This window comes from Mesocricetus auratus, unplaced genomic scaffold (assembly GCF_017639785.1).
Source record: "Mesocricetus auratus isolate SY011 unplaced genomic scaffold, BCM_Maur_2.0 Super-Scaffold_4256, whole genome shotgun sequence".
NCBI classification, from domain to species: Eukaryota; Metazoa; Chordata; class Mammalia; order Rodentia; family Cricetidae; genus Mesocricetus; species Mesocricetus auratus.
The window spans coordinates 49981742-49995659 of NW_024429182.1; the positions used below are offsets into that span (position 1 = coordinate 49981742).

Consider the following 13918-nt stretch of genomic DNA (forward strand, 5'->3'; position numbering starts at 1 on the left):
AAGCACCAAGCGGTGACTTTCTTTCTTTTTATTTCCCCTCACCAGGCAAAGGGAGTCAGAGCTGGGATTGCCTGGCTCAGCCGGCAAATCGATACTGTGTGTTCCAGGGGGCCGTTCGCCGGTTCGCCCCTCCAGGAAAATGCGCAACTGGGAATGTACTGAAATCAAAGAAAAACCCAGCCCAGGAAAAGGGCTGCCCTTGGTCCTAAGGGTTTTGGCCAGGGCGGGGCAAGGCCACAGTACCAGAGGAACAAAACCATCCAGCATTCATCACACCTCCAGGGAGGAGGCAGGGGACAGAGATGGAGTTCTAGAAGGCGGGACAGGAGAGGGCCCAGAGCCCCCAGCGCCCAACACTCGCCACTGAAAGATGCTGGCATCCTTGCCACCTAGGGAGACGAGGTATGAGTCGTCATGCGTGAACCGGACGCTAGTCACGTGACTGCCGTGGCCTGAGTACATACGACTTGGCGCCTGGACCAGAAAAAAATGTACAGTTGCAGCAGTGGGAGAGCCCCGTGACTACCCACCTGGGCCCAATGGTCCTCAAAGGCCTCACCTTGGCTCGAGCGCACGGGTACTGAAAAAGGTGTACTTTGCAGAAGTCGTCCGCTACAGCCACCACACGTTCATTGTGGGAGCGGCAAAGGGAGTTGATGTCTGTCCCGTCAGAGCCATCAGGCCACACACCTAAGGCAACAAGTAGCCTCAGCCAGGGCACTTTCCACAACCTAGAGCTGCACTGCAGTGTTTAGGGTTTCCAGACTGCCACTGCACTCCAGACAATCCTCCCCATTCCCAAATCCTGTTGGCCTGGATTTGCCCCTCTGGTGCCCACCCTGTGACACATGACACATACCCAGCAGTCTGATCCCAGAATGGGTTCACCTTGTTTTCTCAGCCCTGCTAAAGGGTTCTGCATGCTGACTTCACTGCTTACCATAGACGTGGAAGCCCAGCACACAGGTGTAGGTAGCCCACTCCCGATCTCTGCTCTCATAGCGATTCCTTAGAAGTTTGCAGCCTCCAGCCACATCCCCTAGGTAGAAATTACCCGAACTAGCTCAGTTGGGAAGGTGACCTGATCCATTATGAACCTCGATATGTGCTTCCGGAGTTCTCACTGAAGTTTGATTTCGTTTGACTTTAAGATAGTCGAAGCCCAGCCAGGAAGGGTGTTGCACACCTTTAGTCCCAGCACTCTGGAGACAGAGGCTCTGTGACTTCAAGGCCAGCTTGGTCTACAAGCCTAGTTCTAGGATAGCCCAGGGCCAAGGCTACACAAAAAAAAAAAAAACCCTGTCTCAAAACCAAAAAAGGAAAAGAAAGAAAGAAAGAAAGAAAGAAAGAAAGAAAGAAAGAAAGAAAGAAAGAAAGAAAGAAAGAGAAAGATAGTCTAAGCTCACACCCAGCATGGTGGTGTATGCCTTTAATCTCAGCACTCAAGAGGCAGACAGATTTCTGAGTTTGGGGCCACCCTGGTCTACAAATGGAGTTCCAGGACAACCAGGGCAATGTTGAGGAAATCCTGTCTTGAAGAGAAAGAGCCTAGACTAGTCATGCCTGGAACTCCCCACCTTCCTGCCTCAACCTCTGGATAAAGTTGTAACAGTTTCCCATCAGTTTTTCCTTCCTAAATAAGTCAGCCCCTCCCACTTGCCCTGAGAAACTGTACCAAGACAACCTTTTCTTACTGCATCATTCCTCTCCCTTGGTTTTTGTGGGGGTTGTTTTTTGGTTTTTTGAGTCAGGGTTTCTCTTTGCAGCCCTGGCTGTCCTGGAACTTGCACTGTACACCAGGCTGGCCTCAAACTCAGAGATCTGCCTGCTAAATGCTGGAATTAAAGGTGTGTGCCCCCACTGCTGGGCTTTTTGTGTTTTTTGTTTGTTTAGTTTTGGTTTTTGGTTTTTTGAGACAGAGTTTCTCTGTATTGCTTTAGAGGCTGTCCTGGAACTTGTTCTGTAGACCAGGCTGGCCTCAAACTCACAAAGATCTTCCTGCCTCTGCCTCCTGAGTGCTGGGATTAAAGGCATGCACCACCAACGCCCGGCTTTGTTTTGTTTTTTGAGACAGGGTCTTGCTAAATTGCCTTGACTTGCCTGGAACTCACTATGTAGATCATAGAGATCCACCTGCCTGCCTCTGTCTCCCAAGTTCAGGAATTAAAGGTGTGCACTACCATACCCGGCCCATTTTTCAACTCCCTGGAGTTCTTGTGGAAAGAAGACATGGTCTGAAACTGTATTTTACCTAATCAGTCTCTCCTATGTATACAATTCCACCTCCATATCAGCCCCTCTGCTTGATGCACCTCAACACCCTCATCCCTCCTGACAGGAAGCCTCCTATCAGCATCTACATCCATAATCACTCAGGAGACATAACTAGGAAGATGACAAATATAAACAGACACATAGAGAATTCCAGGCCAGCCTAATGCAAGACAAAAAACAAACAAAACAAAAACAAAAACACACATTTCAATTATCCCCATCACCCTGCCACTCACAGTAAAGAATCTCATAGTCCCCAGAATTGGACATGATGAAATTCCCATCCTTGGACCAGTCAAGGTGAGTGATAAAACTGGAGTGTCCCTGGGGAACAAGAGTCAAGAATTGGACAAGATAGCTACCATTTCCCATCCCTAGACTAGACTTAAATATATCAGACCCCTGTGAATGTATACAATTAACAAACCCCACCTTCCACCCCAGCATCCTTACCATACATCTGCCAAAGCGGCTGGACTTAGTACCACAACTGGAAACACTATAGATGTAGATCATGTTGTCATGGGAACCAATAGCCAGGTACAACCCATCTACAAAGAGAGTTATTCAGACACAGAAGAGCCAGAGCAGGATCCAAGTCCAGGGTGGGGGTGGCTCCCACCTGGGCTGTACCGGACAACTGAGAGCTGTTCGTTGCCATCAGTGACATCGGACACAATCTCTCTGGTCTCTGTGTCCAAAACCAACCACCTGGAAGGGGAAAAGGGAGGGAAGTAAGAGGGCAGGATGTAAGCTCACCCCCAGGGAGACCCTGGGCAGGGAGTTAGGGTACTGATGAGATGAAGAACCTCAGAAAGGCTATGATGTCTGGAGAGAGGCCACCATTGCACTCTTAGGCTAGGGATTGGGAAGAGGCTAAGGCAAATAGAAGCTCAGGGAGGGCTTCTGATGCCTCCTGGAAAATAATCAGAAACTACAGACCAGGCCTACCACAAAAACTCTGCAGTCAGTAAGCCTGCCACTTCCCTGTTTGCCCACCCACACCCACCCCACCCAGTCCCACTGCTTCCCCATCCTGGCCTGATTACCCCAGTCTGCTCCAGACTCAAGAATATAGCTGAAGAAGGCTTGCTGACAGCAGGAAAGAGGAGGCCTGGGTAACAGAAGAGCACCCAAACACAAAAAGGTGTAGTTCAACGCTTAAGTCAGCCTTGGTCACCTCTTGTCCTTTCCCTTGTTACCAGGAACCCTTCCCAGAACTCCCTGCTTTTCTTCATAGGAGACCTGGTGTCTCTCACCTCCCTGTGTTCAGTCCTACAACCACAACTGCCCCACTTGGATGGAAGTCGGCACACAGACCCGTCTCCTAGGAAAAGAGAAAGCGAATTCAGGAAAATACCTTTGTAAGAGACCCATGAGACAAAGGGAGAGGCTTCAAGGGGCAGGGATGGAGCGGATAGTAAACACACATGAAAGTATAAGGGAGTACAGGGGCATGAAGATGCAGAGGATAGGGGAGAAAAGAGCCTGAGCCACACTAAGTGCGTATATAAATGCTAATTAAAATAAATTTTAAGCCAGGCATTGGTGGTGCACGCCTTTAATCCCAGCACTCGGGAGGCAGAGGCAGGCGGATCTCTGTGAGTTCGAGGCCAGCCTGGTCTACAGAGTGAGTTCCAGGACAACCTCCAAAACAATACAGAGAAACCCTGTCTCGAAAAACCTAAATAAATAAATAAATAAAGTTTAATAGAAAAAGATGGCTTTCTAGTAAGGGAAGTTAGATGGACACCTTGTTATCTTAGTAACTTCAAAGGATTCTTCCCAAGGCAACCAGAGACGAGGGGGCATGGAGACCTGGGATAGACAGATCTCTGGGACCCTAGTACGGCAAAGACACTGAAACTATTTAGCTGTGCTACAGATGAGCTATTTAGCTGATGAACCAAGATGAGGCAACAGCTACACCCAGGTAGCACAAGGCATCACTTTTACCGTTCTGTACAGAATTCGGATTTGAATAGCCTGTAGCTATAACACAACTGATTGTTCCAGATATAGACAGAAGGGCACTGTTAGGGAGTAAGAACAGATGTCGAATGATGGACCAAAGGCAGCTGACTCTACCTTTAAGTCCATGCTCCAAGCCAGCGCATGGCCTTCCCCATCCCACAGGCAGAGCTGCCGATCATGGCCACAGGTGAGGAAGCGGTTCTGGGAGGGGTGTGTACACAGCCCCCATAGTTCATCGGTGTGCCCCTGCAGCAGAACAGCTTGTCACCACTGCTCTTCCAACTCCCTTCCCTACTTCTTCCCAGGGCTTTTGGCTCCCCAACCTGAATGACTGGAGAGAAGCCCTGAGCCAGATCTCCCCTCAGTAATGCGTTCTTCGTGGTTCCCACCAGAAGCTCAGAGCCAAGCCCTTCAGCAATGGCCCTCACAGCTCCAAAGTGTTCTGGAATCTACAGAGTAATAACACAATGTCAAAAGCCCACTGACCATTCCCTCTCCCCCCTCCCTTCCTTGATCCCAGCCCATCTCTCACCTCAGCCTCCTGGAGGGCCACCAACCCAGGCCCCCACTGTACCAGCCGTCGGTCCCGCCCACCACCACTAAGCACTGTCCCATCCCGTCGGAGACACAGGGCAAAGATGGACCCTTCATGAGCATGGGCCTGGGCCACGATTGTGTAGGTCTCTGTTGGTAAAGCCCTAGGTAAGTGATGCTCTTAGAGTTTGGGGAAGTAGGGAAAAGGGGCAGCTTAGACCATCACACACAGGATAACTCCCAGCTACTGAGCACCTACAGAAGACTCTCTAAGTTTAGCGACTGCCAATTCAGCTCACAGCAATAGTGGCAAAACTCAGCTTGGAACCTGAGCTCTGACAAACCCAAGTCCCTAGCCTTCTCTCCTTTACCATATGGCTCTCCACCCTTCTAGACCAGCCGCCCAGAGAGTTCATCAGTTGTCACAATAAAAATGTTGGAAACTTTCTGCTCTGTTTCCACAGAGTTTCTGAGATATAAGCATCCTAGTAGATGCTATCCCCAACCACATACCTTTGGTCCCACCCCTGCCTGGGGTCTTGGAATCAGAGACACTCCGCCCCCAAGTGAGAATGTTCCCCTCAGAGTCTCCAGTGAGAATGTCCCCATCAGGGAGGAACACAAAGCAAGGGATAAACTTGGGTTTCTTGTATTTCTGGAGGGGACAGAGATCAGAGGTCAAAGTGGAAGGCAAAGACATATGTCACAGGACAGTTGGGGTGCTGGGCACATTAGAGTCTACAGTACCCAGTCCCTCCTCCCTCCCCACCACCTCACCCATCCACATCTCACCCCAAAAACACCCTGTTTCCGGGTGAGGGTCCCATTCCCAGGAACCCCTGCTCCACCACTCCAGTTCCAAAAGTGAACATGAGATTTTCCACTGGTAACAATACAGCTGCTGTCACGAGGGCTGAAGCCAACAGCTAGGACTGAGTCATTTGTACTCTGAAGAAAGGAAGACACTTGATTCAGCCACCCTAACCCTGAGCACCCTTACCGTCTTTGATGCTTATGTTTGTTTGTTTTCTTTTTCTCAGTGTAACCCTGGCCATCTTGGAACTCACTTTGTAGACCACCAAGTGGGCCTCAAACTCAGAGATCTGCCTACCTCTGCCTCCCTCCCAAGTATTGAGGTTAAAGGTGTGAACCACCACACCTGCCCAGCATTTTTGTTTGTTTTTTGTTTCTTTTTTCTTTTTCTTTTTTTTTTCTTTTTGGTTTTTCTTGAGACAAGGTTTCTCTGTGGCTTTGGAGGCTGTCCTGGAACTAGCTCTTATAGACCAGGCTGGCCTCAAACTCACAGAGATCCACCTGCCTCTGCCTCCCGAGTGCTGGGATTAAAGGCATGCTCCACCACTGCCCAGCTGTTTTTTGCTTCTTATGACAGAGTCTCATGTGCCTCTGGTTGTCCTGGAACTGCCAATGTAGCCAGCTGAGGATGAACTCTGAATGGCTTTTTTTTTTTTTTTGATTTGTAGTTTGTTGAGACAACTTCTTACAAGCTGGCCTAGAACTCTCAGTGATCCTACTTGAGCTTTTCAAGTGCTGGAATTACAGGCATGAGCCACTACATCCAACTCTTGACTCTTTGATGTATTTGTATTTGTATTGCAGCACTGGATAGCCTGGACTTAGGGCCTTATGTATGCTAGGTAAACACTCTACTATTGGGCTCTATCCCCAGCCTTCTTCCTCCTGCTGTCTTCAGAGCGGCTGATATCACAGGCTTGTGTCACCACTAAAGTCTACTCTTTAACTCAATCTGCATCCTGACAGCTGGTCTACAAAAGTCCTAAGGCCCCAGGATAATTCTTCCTTCAAAGCTCTGGTAGAAGGCTGGAGGTGTAGGACAGTGGTAGAATGCTTGCCTGGAATAATCAAGGCCCTGGTTTGGCCCTCAACACTGCAAAGAAAAAAAAACCAATCCCCTAAAATCTATATTCCCCATTAAAACTTCTGTAGCTCCCAATTCATAGATTAAGAAACAAAAGCTTACAGAACTGAGCGTTTTGAGCATTTTGCCCTAGTCAGAAAGGAAGTGTATGTGTACGCACATCTGGGACTGTCTGCATCCCACCATCCCTGCCCTACTCCTGATTCGGAAACCATTAAGCCACCGAGGCTTCTCACCTTGATCTCAGCCAGTTTCGCTCCCCGGCTACAGTCCCACACTGACAGCATGTGCTCATTGGAATCATCCACCACACAAAGAAAAGCACCCTGGTCCTGAGGATGGGGACACAACACCATGAGCTTGAGAGGTCTGGACATTCCCAACATTAGACAGAGGTTCTATCACAGGTTGGGAGGGCAAAAGAAGTCGACAGGTGTCTCTGTCAGGAGAATTGGTTGGAGTATTGTGGTGAGCCCAGGGCACCAAAACTTTCCCCAGGCTTCCTGGTAAAATGAAAGAGTGTCCTAAGCAAGAAGAAGGATCTAGCAAGACATGGTAGCATATGCCTATAATACTTGGTGTATAGAGGCTAGAGGCAGAAGGATCAAGAGTTCAAAGACACCCTCACCCCACATATTGAGTTAGAAGTCAGCCTAAGGCACATGAGACCCTGCCTCAAGAAAACAAACAAATAGGGGTCTAGAAGCTTTGTGCCCAGCTCACCACTGCTGAAAAAGCCAAGGCCCCCACACCGCGTTCAAAGGCGCCCAGTCCAATCTCCTGCAGCTTTAGGAGCGTCTCTGAGTCCCAGATGTGAACCACAGGCTGTAAGGGCTAACGGAAAAGAAGAGATCAGAACTATGAAGAAAAGCTGCCCTTAAAGTTCATCCTGGCTGTCTGATATTCTGACTTGACCTTACCTTCCCATCCTTGTCTACTCCAGCTGTCTGTCCTGAAGCTACACGAACACCATCAGGGTGAACAGCAAGGCTAAGCAGAGGGACGAGAACTCTAGGAAAGGGGGTCTCTCAAGACCACCCAAGACACCTTGTCCTTGCTTAAGAAGCAGCAAGGCAACTGTCTTTTCCGCCTTCCACCCCCAGCCAGACCCTCTTCCTGTCAAGCCCACCAATCCCAAACCCCAAGACCCTCACCATCGAACGCAGTCTGTGTGGCCCCGATAATGTCTCTGGCCGCCACCTCCAGGACCCCCTGGGCCGCCCCCAGGCCGGTACAGCACCACTACACAGGCAATAAAGTAGACCACCTCCCCAGAGCGCAACACAAACAGATTAGAGCGAGAGTCACGGCCCCTGTACCCATAACTGTGTTAGGGACCATGGTCAAGGAAAGGGCCAGACCAAAGGCAGGAGGAAAAGAGTGAAGCATGAAAATGGCAAAGCTCCTTCCTGGCACTACCACCCACAAAAGGGTAGGAGGATTCAGTGGACTTCCTGTCCCCACAGACACAGAAAGAAACTGTAAAGAAAGAAGGGGGATTCATAGTGGCAAGGGGTGGTTCCCATGGAACTGGAGGGGGTAGGATACACCCAGTCAAGGCTGAGGGTCTCCGGTGGTGGGCCACTGGGCAGCTCCTCAAGACTTCGGATGCCAGATGGAATGTACATGGTGATGGGGCGGCCACGAAGAAACATCTTCACTGAAATGCCTTCTACAGAGACAAGCAGAGACATAAGCCTCCCTTCCAGAAGGCCGAAGCAGCATATCCACCATACCTGATGCATCCCCAAAGTAGCTCCATCACCCATGTGCCTCCCTTTGCCTCTCTGTACATACCCAAATTATAATTGCTCCTCCGAGATCCAGGCCCCCCAGGGCTGGAGAGGGGGTCTTTGCTCCCTCGGCTATTGGGAAGAGGTAAAAGCGTAGATCAGGTCCCAACACCTGGGATGGGTGGGTAGCATACTGACAGGAGGTTCATCCCATTCAGCCTGCTGGGGTGGGGTCACTGTCAGAGCAACAGGGCTCTAGAGAGATGGGGACTTCCAGTTACAAAGAAAGACAGGAAGGGGGACAGAAGTGAGAGGGGAGAAAAGGGAAGAAGGAGAAGGCAATATAAAGATGAGAGAACAGGACCACGAAACATGGCCTGTGCCCTTTCCTCTAGGCCTCTTCTGACCTTTTTATTCCCATTTATATCTGTAAAGTGGAGTCAAAGTGAAACCAGGGTGTACACCAGCCCTGCTTTCAGGAATCTAGGAGGTAGGCAAAAATCTCCCAAAAGGAAAGTGACGAGTGAATTCCAGAGGCCACTGTCACTGGATGATAAGCTGACAATAGCTCTTCAGAGAGTAAAGGAGAAGCCACGAAAGGACAAAGCTAGAGTGGACCTTAAGGTCCCGAGACAACATGTCCTGGCTCTGGGACGGTACCTTGCAGTACAGGAGTGGCAGAGCAGGGCTTTGTAGGGAGAGGGGGATCAGCTGACGCTCTGAGAACAGCCACCTGGGAAAGATCACCAGAGCTACCAGGTCTCCCTCTTCCCAGCACTCCAGAGGCCACAAGATCTACCAGGCCTTTTAAGCTAGTCTGGGCAACAAAATGAATTTTGGGCCAACCCAGGATACAGTGTGAGAACCTGTTTCAACTAAATAAATAAAATGTCATGGAAGCTTTGGGATCCTAGAATTTTTGCTTTGTTTTTCGAGACAGGGTTTCTCTGTATTGTTTTGGAGGCTCTCCTGGAACTCGCTCTGTAGACCAGGCTGGCCTCGAACTCACAGAGATCCGCCTGTCTCTGCCTCCCGAATGCTAGGGATCCTAGAATTTTGAAAGGGGTTTTGTGATATGGAAAGGTTAGCCGATTTAGAATCAGGAAAAATTGGGTTCAGAGCTTGACTGCGTGACCTCAGGCAACTGACTGCCCTCTCACCTGGCCAGTGGAGAGCACAAGAGACAACCTACTCACCAAAGATGCTACAGAGCCTAAATGACAGGGCAGAGAGTTTTAGCACAGCACTCAGAGTTCCAAGGAATGCTTTGTTTCTTTCTTCCTGTTGGCTCATGAGGTCACCCACCCCACCCAGGAATGGAGAAAATCAAGAAACTGAGCCTGGGGTACAGCAAACTGAGGGGGGAAGAGAAGGCTTACCCACCTCTCTGTGCTTCCTGACCGCAACAGCAGGTTGGCCGAGGAAGCTGCCTTCCTAGAGAGTTTCTGCCTGGGCCGCTCTGAGGGGGATGAAGAGGAGGAGGAATTTCTTCGTGGCCTGGTGGGGCAGAATGAAAAAGTGAAATCAAGCCCAACAGTCCTGCTTCCTAGCCTTCCCACCCCTCAGCTTCCATCATAGGACACCTACGTGTCAGAACGCTGAAGGGGCTGCACAGGTCTAAGGATCCCTGGGGGGCCAGGGGAGCCTGCCCCACTGCTGCTGCTGCATCCTCCTTCAGACTGGGTCCCACTAGGCTCTTCACTGGCCCCCGGAAGAGCTGGAGGCCCATTGCTCAGGCCAGGGGGTCCAGAAGATGGCTCCATCTCCAATTTTTCCTCTGTCTGGGTGCCTCGGCTCACCAAGGAAGGGCTGCATGTAGGTGGCAGTCCTGGGGGAGCCGTAATGCTGCTAGGGAGACAGCAAATCAAGTTGATGCCTCAAAGTTCCCAGGAAGGAAGAATGAGCGTGCTGCACGCATACCTGTCTCTTGTCGGAGCTGGGGTGCCTGAGCTCTGCAGGGAGGTGCAGGGGCCATGCAGTCGCAGCAGGCGAAGCGCTTCTGCCAGGGCTGCCTTTACCAGCTCCATCTCTTCTTCCTGCACCCGAAGCCTCTGGCTCAGGGTCTGCAGTGTCTCATGAGCAGGGCCCTCACCTGGAGAAGGAGCAACACTCAAAAAAGTGCCACTACCTGGAAGATTAAGGGGGTTCTATCCTGTCCAACTTTACAACCCAATCGTCCAATACGACGACCTCTTTCAAGCAGTTCAAAGCTTGGAGGCATATCCACAAGGGAAAAGAGGGATGATTTCTAGAAGATCAAGGGCCTCCTCCTAGCAGGGCATGCAGTGAGTCTGGCATTCCTGCTGCTACCCCAGCCTCAGCAAAGTACCACGGGGGGCGAGGGGGGAGTGCAATACTGCCGAGGTACGTGGGAGCCAGACAGGGAGAGAGATGCAAGCGCAAAACTGGTCAGGAACTACAATCCTCACAAACAACCAGCAAGTGCAAGTCTCTACCAAATGCAAACGCAGTCAAGTTAGGAAGTAGACAGGACAGGAAAGTCAGACTGAGGGGTAAAGATGTAAGGAACAAGATCTGGTGACGGTTCAGGAGAGCAGTCACAATGTACATCCCAATGTAACTGTGGGAGTCAAAAACACGAAGAGCCGGAATTCTTGGTTAAGAGGCCCAGAGTGACACAGTGATCAGGGAATCTTAAGAGAACCAAGGAGTAGAAAGACACTAAGGAAGTCCTAAGTGACAGTAGGATATTCTTAGGAAGTAGAGCCGGACAACCTGAAGAACTGAAGAGGATGCTCAGAGCCCCTGGGGTGCAAGAGCACGCGGGCACGCCACTAGACAGCCGTCCAGCATTGGCAGCGCCCGTCGGACTGGCGCTCCCGGAATCCGGGCCACGCCGCCCGCCCCGCCCCATACTCACCGGGCCCTGCAGCCCCGTCCATCCGGCCCCCGCGTTCCTCCGAGCGGTGGCGGCGGAGGCGTCTAAGCCGCGGGGGCCATGGCTGGGGAGAGGGGAAGGAAGCACCCCCGGCGCGCGCGCGGAGGGATGCCGTGCCACCCCCGGGGGGCGCTGTCGGGCGCGGAGACAAGGGTTGGAGGGGGCGCTGTGGAACCTGGGCCTGCTACTTTCCCGGGATAAGCTCCCCCGGGTGCGGTGACAGGGCAGCCCCGAGCCCCAGCGCCACAGCACAAACAGGCGCGGGACCCGGAGTCGCCAGCAAGCGCGGGAGGGGGGCGGGCCGGATCGGGGGGGCGGGCCGCCAGGTAACCCTTCCTTGTCCGGTCCCCCCCAGGCTCTGGTCGGGGGCGGGAACACCCGGCTGACCCCTCACCCCGCTAGGCTCTAGCCGGGCTTCCGGGCCCGAGGCTCCCAGAGGACTTGGGAGGGAACGCAGAGCCTGAGGTCTGGGTCTATAAACCCGGAGCTAGGCGTACCAAACTCTCACTTCCGCGAAAGGCCAGGGCGGGGTCACGAAATGGGCCTTCTGCCTGGGGGAGGGGCCTTTCCTAAAGGGCAAGACTAAGGCATCCTGAATTGGGGCTAGCAGAGAGGGTTATTAAGGCTGGAGTGGGAGGATGTCCAGGGTATTGGGGTCAGGATGGCATTAGTCCTGCTGAAGCCAGGCTGGGCTGACTCAGCATCCTGAATGCCCCAGCCAACCCCCAGCCCCGACGGCTCTTCACTTCCTTGGGCAGAGATGGGAGATGGCGCCGGTGCTGCCCGTGGTGCTGCCCCTCCAACCCCGTATCCGTCTGGCACAGGCGCTCTGGCTCCTCTCCTGGTTGCTGGCACTGGCCGGTGGCCTCACCCTCCTCTGTAGCGGGCACCTCCTGGCACAGCTGTGGCACCTCGGCACCTTTCTGGCTCCCTCTTGTTCATTCCCTGCCCTGCCTCAGACTGCCCTGGCTGCAGGAGCGGTGGCTCTAGGCACAGGACTAGGGGGCGCAGGAGCCAGCCGGGCGAGTCTGGATGCAGCTCGTTACCCTCCCTGGCGAGGGGTTCTGAGCCCGCTCCTGGCAGTTGGCACTGCTGCAGGTGGGGGATTGCTGGCCCTTGCCTTGGGGCTAACCCTGATTTTGCCTGTAAGTCTGCACCAGGGACTGGAGGAAGGTCTGGAGGCTGCCTTGGTTCACTACAAGGACACAGAGGTGCCTGGACACTGTCAGGCCAAACGACTGATGGATGAGTTGCAGTTGAGGTACCACTGCTGCGGACGTCATGGCTACAAGGATTGGTTTGGCGTCCAATGGGTCAGTAACCGCTACCTGGACCCCAGTGACCAAGATGTGGTTGAGTGAGTGATCATTTGCTTCTCTTTTCCTTCTCCTCCCTAGACTCCCGGTCTTGAAATTCTCACCCAGACATGCAATAGAGCATATGGCTGAGAGAATCGATTACAACTCTTCTATTTATCTGCTGTGATGTCCAGGGCACGTTACCAAACCACTCTGGGCACATTGTTCACCTGTAAAATGGAGATAACTATACCTGTCTCTATCTCCCAGATAGGCTCCTATCTTACAAAGCTGTGGAGATAAATTAATTAAGCATGCTTGGATAGTAAAGCACTCAGCAGATGTTTTACAGTATTTTTTTTTTCAACTGTCCCTGCCTTCAGCTGCTCCTTTGGGCCTCTGTCTGCAGCCATCTAACTAACTATATTGCCTATGCCCTTGCAGCCGGATCCAGAGCAATGTGGAAGGTTTATACCTAATTGATGGAGTCCCCTTCTCCTGTTGCAACCCCCACTCACCCCGGCCTTGCCTGCAAAGGCGACTCTCAGATCCCTACGCCCATCCACTCTTCGACCCTCGGCAGCCCAACCTGAACCTCTGGGCCCAAGGATGCCATGAGGTGCTGCTGGGACATCTGCAGGGCTTGTCGGGCACACTGGGAAGCATGCTGGCTGTCACCTTCTTGCTGCAGGTCAGTCAGCCAAGGGCCCCACCCCCTTCTACTTCCAGCCCTGTGGGCCCAAATGCACTGACCATCACTCCTTCCGCTTGCTCCCCACAGGCTCTTGAGCTCCTTGGCTTGCGGTATTTGCAGACAGCGCTGGAGGGGCTTGGAGGAGTCATTGACGGGGAGGGAGAGGCCCAGGGCTATCTTTTTCCTGGTGGGCTTCGAGATATACTGAAAACTGCATGGCTATATGGAGGGACTGCCCACAAGCCAGCACCTGAAGAGGCCCCACCAGAAGAGGAACCTCCCAAGGAGGTTCTACCTGAGGCCTAGTAACCTGAAGTGGGGGGGGAGCAGGGGGCGTGGACAAATATGGAAAACTTTACTCAGGCTCGGGAAAGGAGAGGACCTGGGATTACAGGAGTTAGAGCAGTCAGAGATAGACTAGAATGAGGACTCCAGGTGTCCTGGAGCCCAGCCTCAGCAATCAAAACCACCAAGATTGAGACTAGATCAGGGTGAACTGGAGACTGTTTCTAGTGTACAGATTCTAAAATAAAGTTTTTGGATGGGGATGGGCCTGAAGGACTGATATCTGTGCAGACAAGGAGCCAGCCTGTGTAGGAACAGGTTGCCTGTATT

General features: G+C 52.2%; 2 protein-coding genes across 4 annotated transcripts; one reads left to right on the plus strand and one right to left on the minus strand.

The window, feature by feature from the left end:
• Positions 1–13: 13 nt before the first annotated feature.
• Positions 14–11784, minus strand: Eml3 (EMAP like 3). Of its 3 annotated transcripts, none has more exons than XM_040747987.1 (22): positions 11294–11784; positions 10333–10504; positions 10000–10257; positions 9796–9909; positions 8477–8544; positions 8228–8351; positions 7834–8004; positions 7600–7669; positions 7403–7513; positions 6916–7011; positions 5575–5730; positions 5296–5437; positions 4781–4932; positions 4572–4697; positions 4363–4494; positions 3534–3601; positions 2897–2985; positions 2728–2825; positions 2511–2598; positions 941–1039; positions 560–690; positions 14–474 (listed from the first exon to the last, which is right to left on the minus strand). In XM_040747987.1, exons 1-22 carry the CDS (start codon positions 11313–11315, stop codon positions 271–273), a joined length of 2691 nt encoding a protein of 896 aa, XP_040603921.1. In that variant the 5' UTR covers positions 11316–11784; the 3' UTR covers positions 14–270. The 3 variants fall into 3 exon arrangements, with proteins under 3 accessions (XP_040603921.1, XP_040603917.1, XP_040603923.1); XM_040747983.1 differs by having other exon boundaries at positions 10000–10260; XM_040747989.1 differs by lacking the exon at positions 11294–11784 and adding an exon at positions 11149–11273 and having other exon boundaries at positions 10000–10260.
• Positions 11785–11806: 22 nt separating this feature from the next.
• Positions 11807–13851, plus strand: Rom1 (retinal outer segment membrane protein 1). Its single transcript, XM_040748001.1, has 3 exons — positions 11807–12668; positions 13054–13300; positions 13391–13851. Exons 1-3 carry the CDS (start codon positions 12079–12081, stop codon positions 13607–13609), a joined length of 1056 nt encoding a protein of 351 aa, XP_040603935.1. The 5' UTR covers positions 11807–12078; the 3' UTR covers positions 13610–13851.
• Positions 13852–13918: the final 67 nt, after the last annotated feature.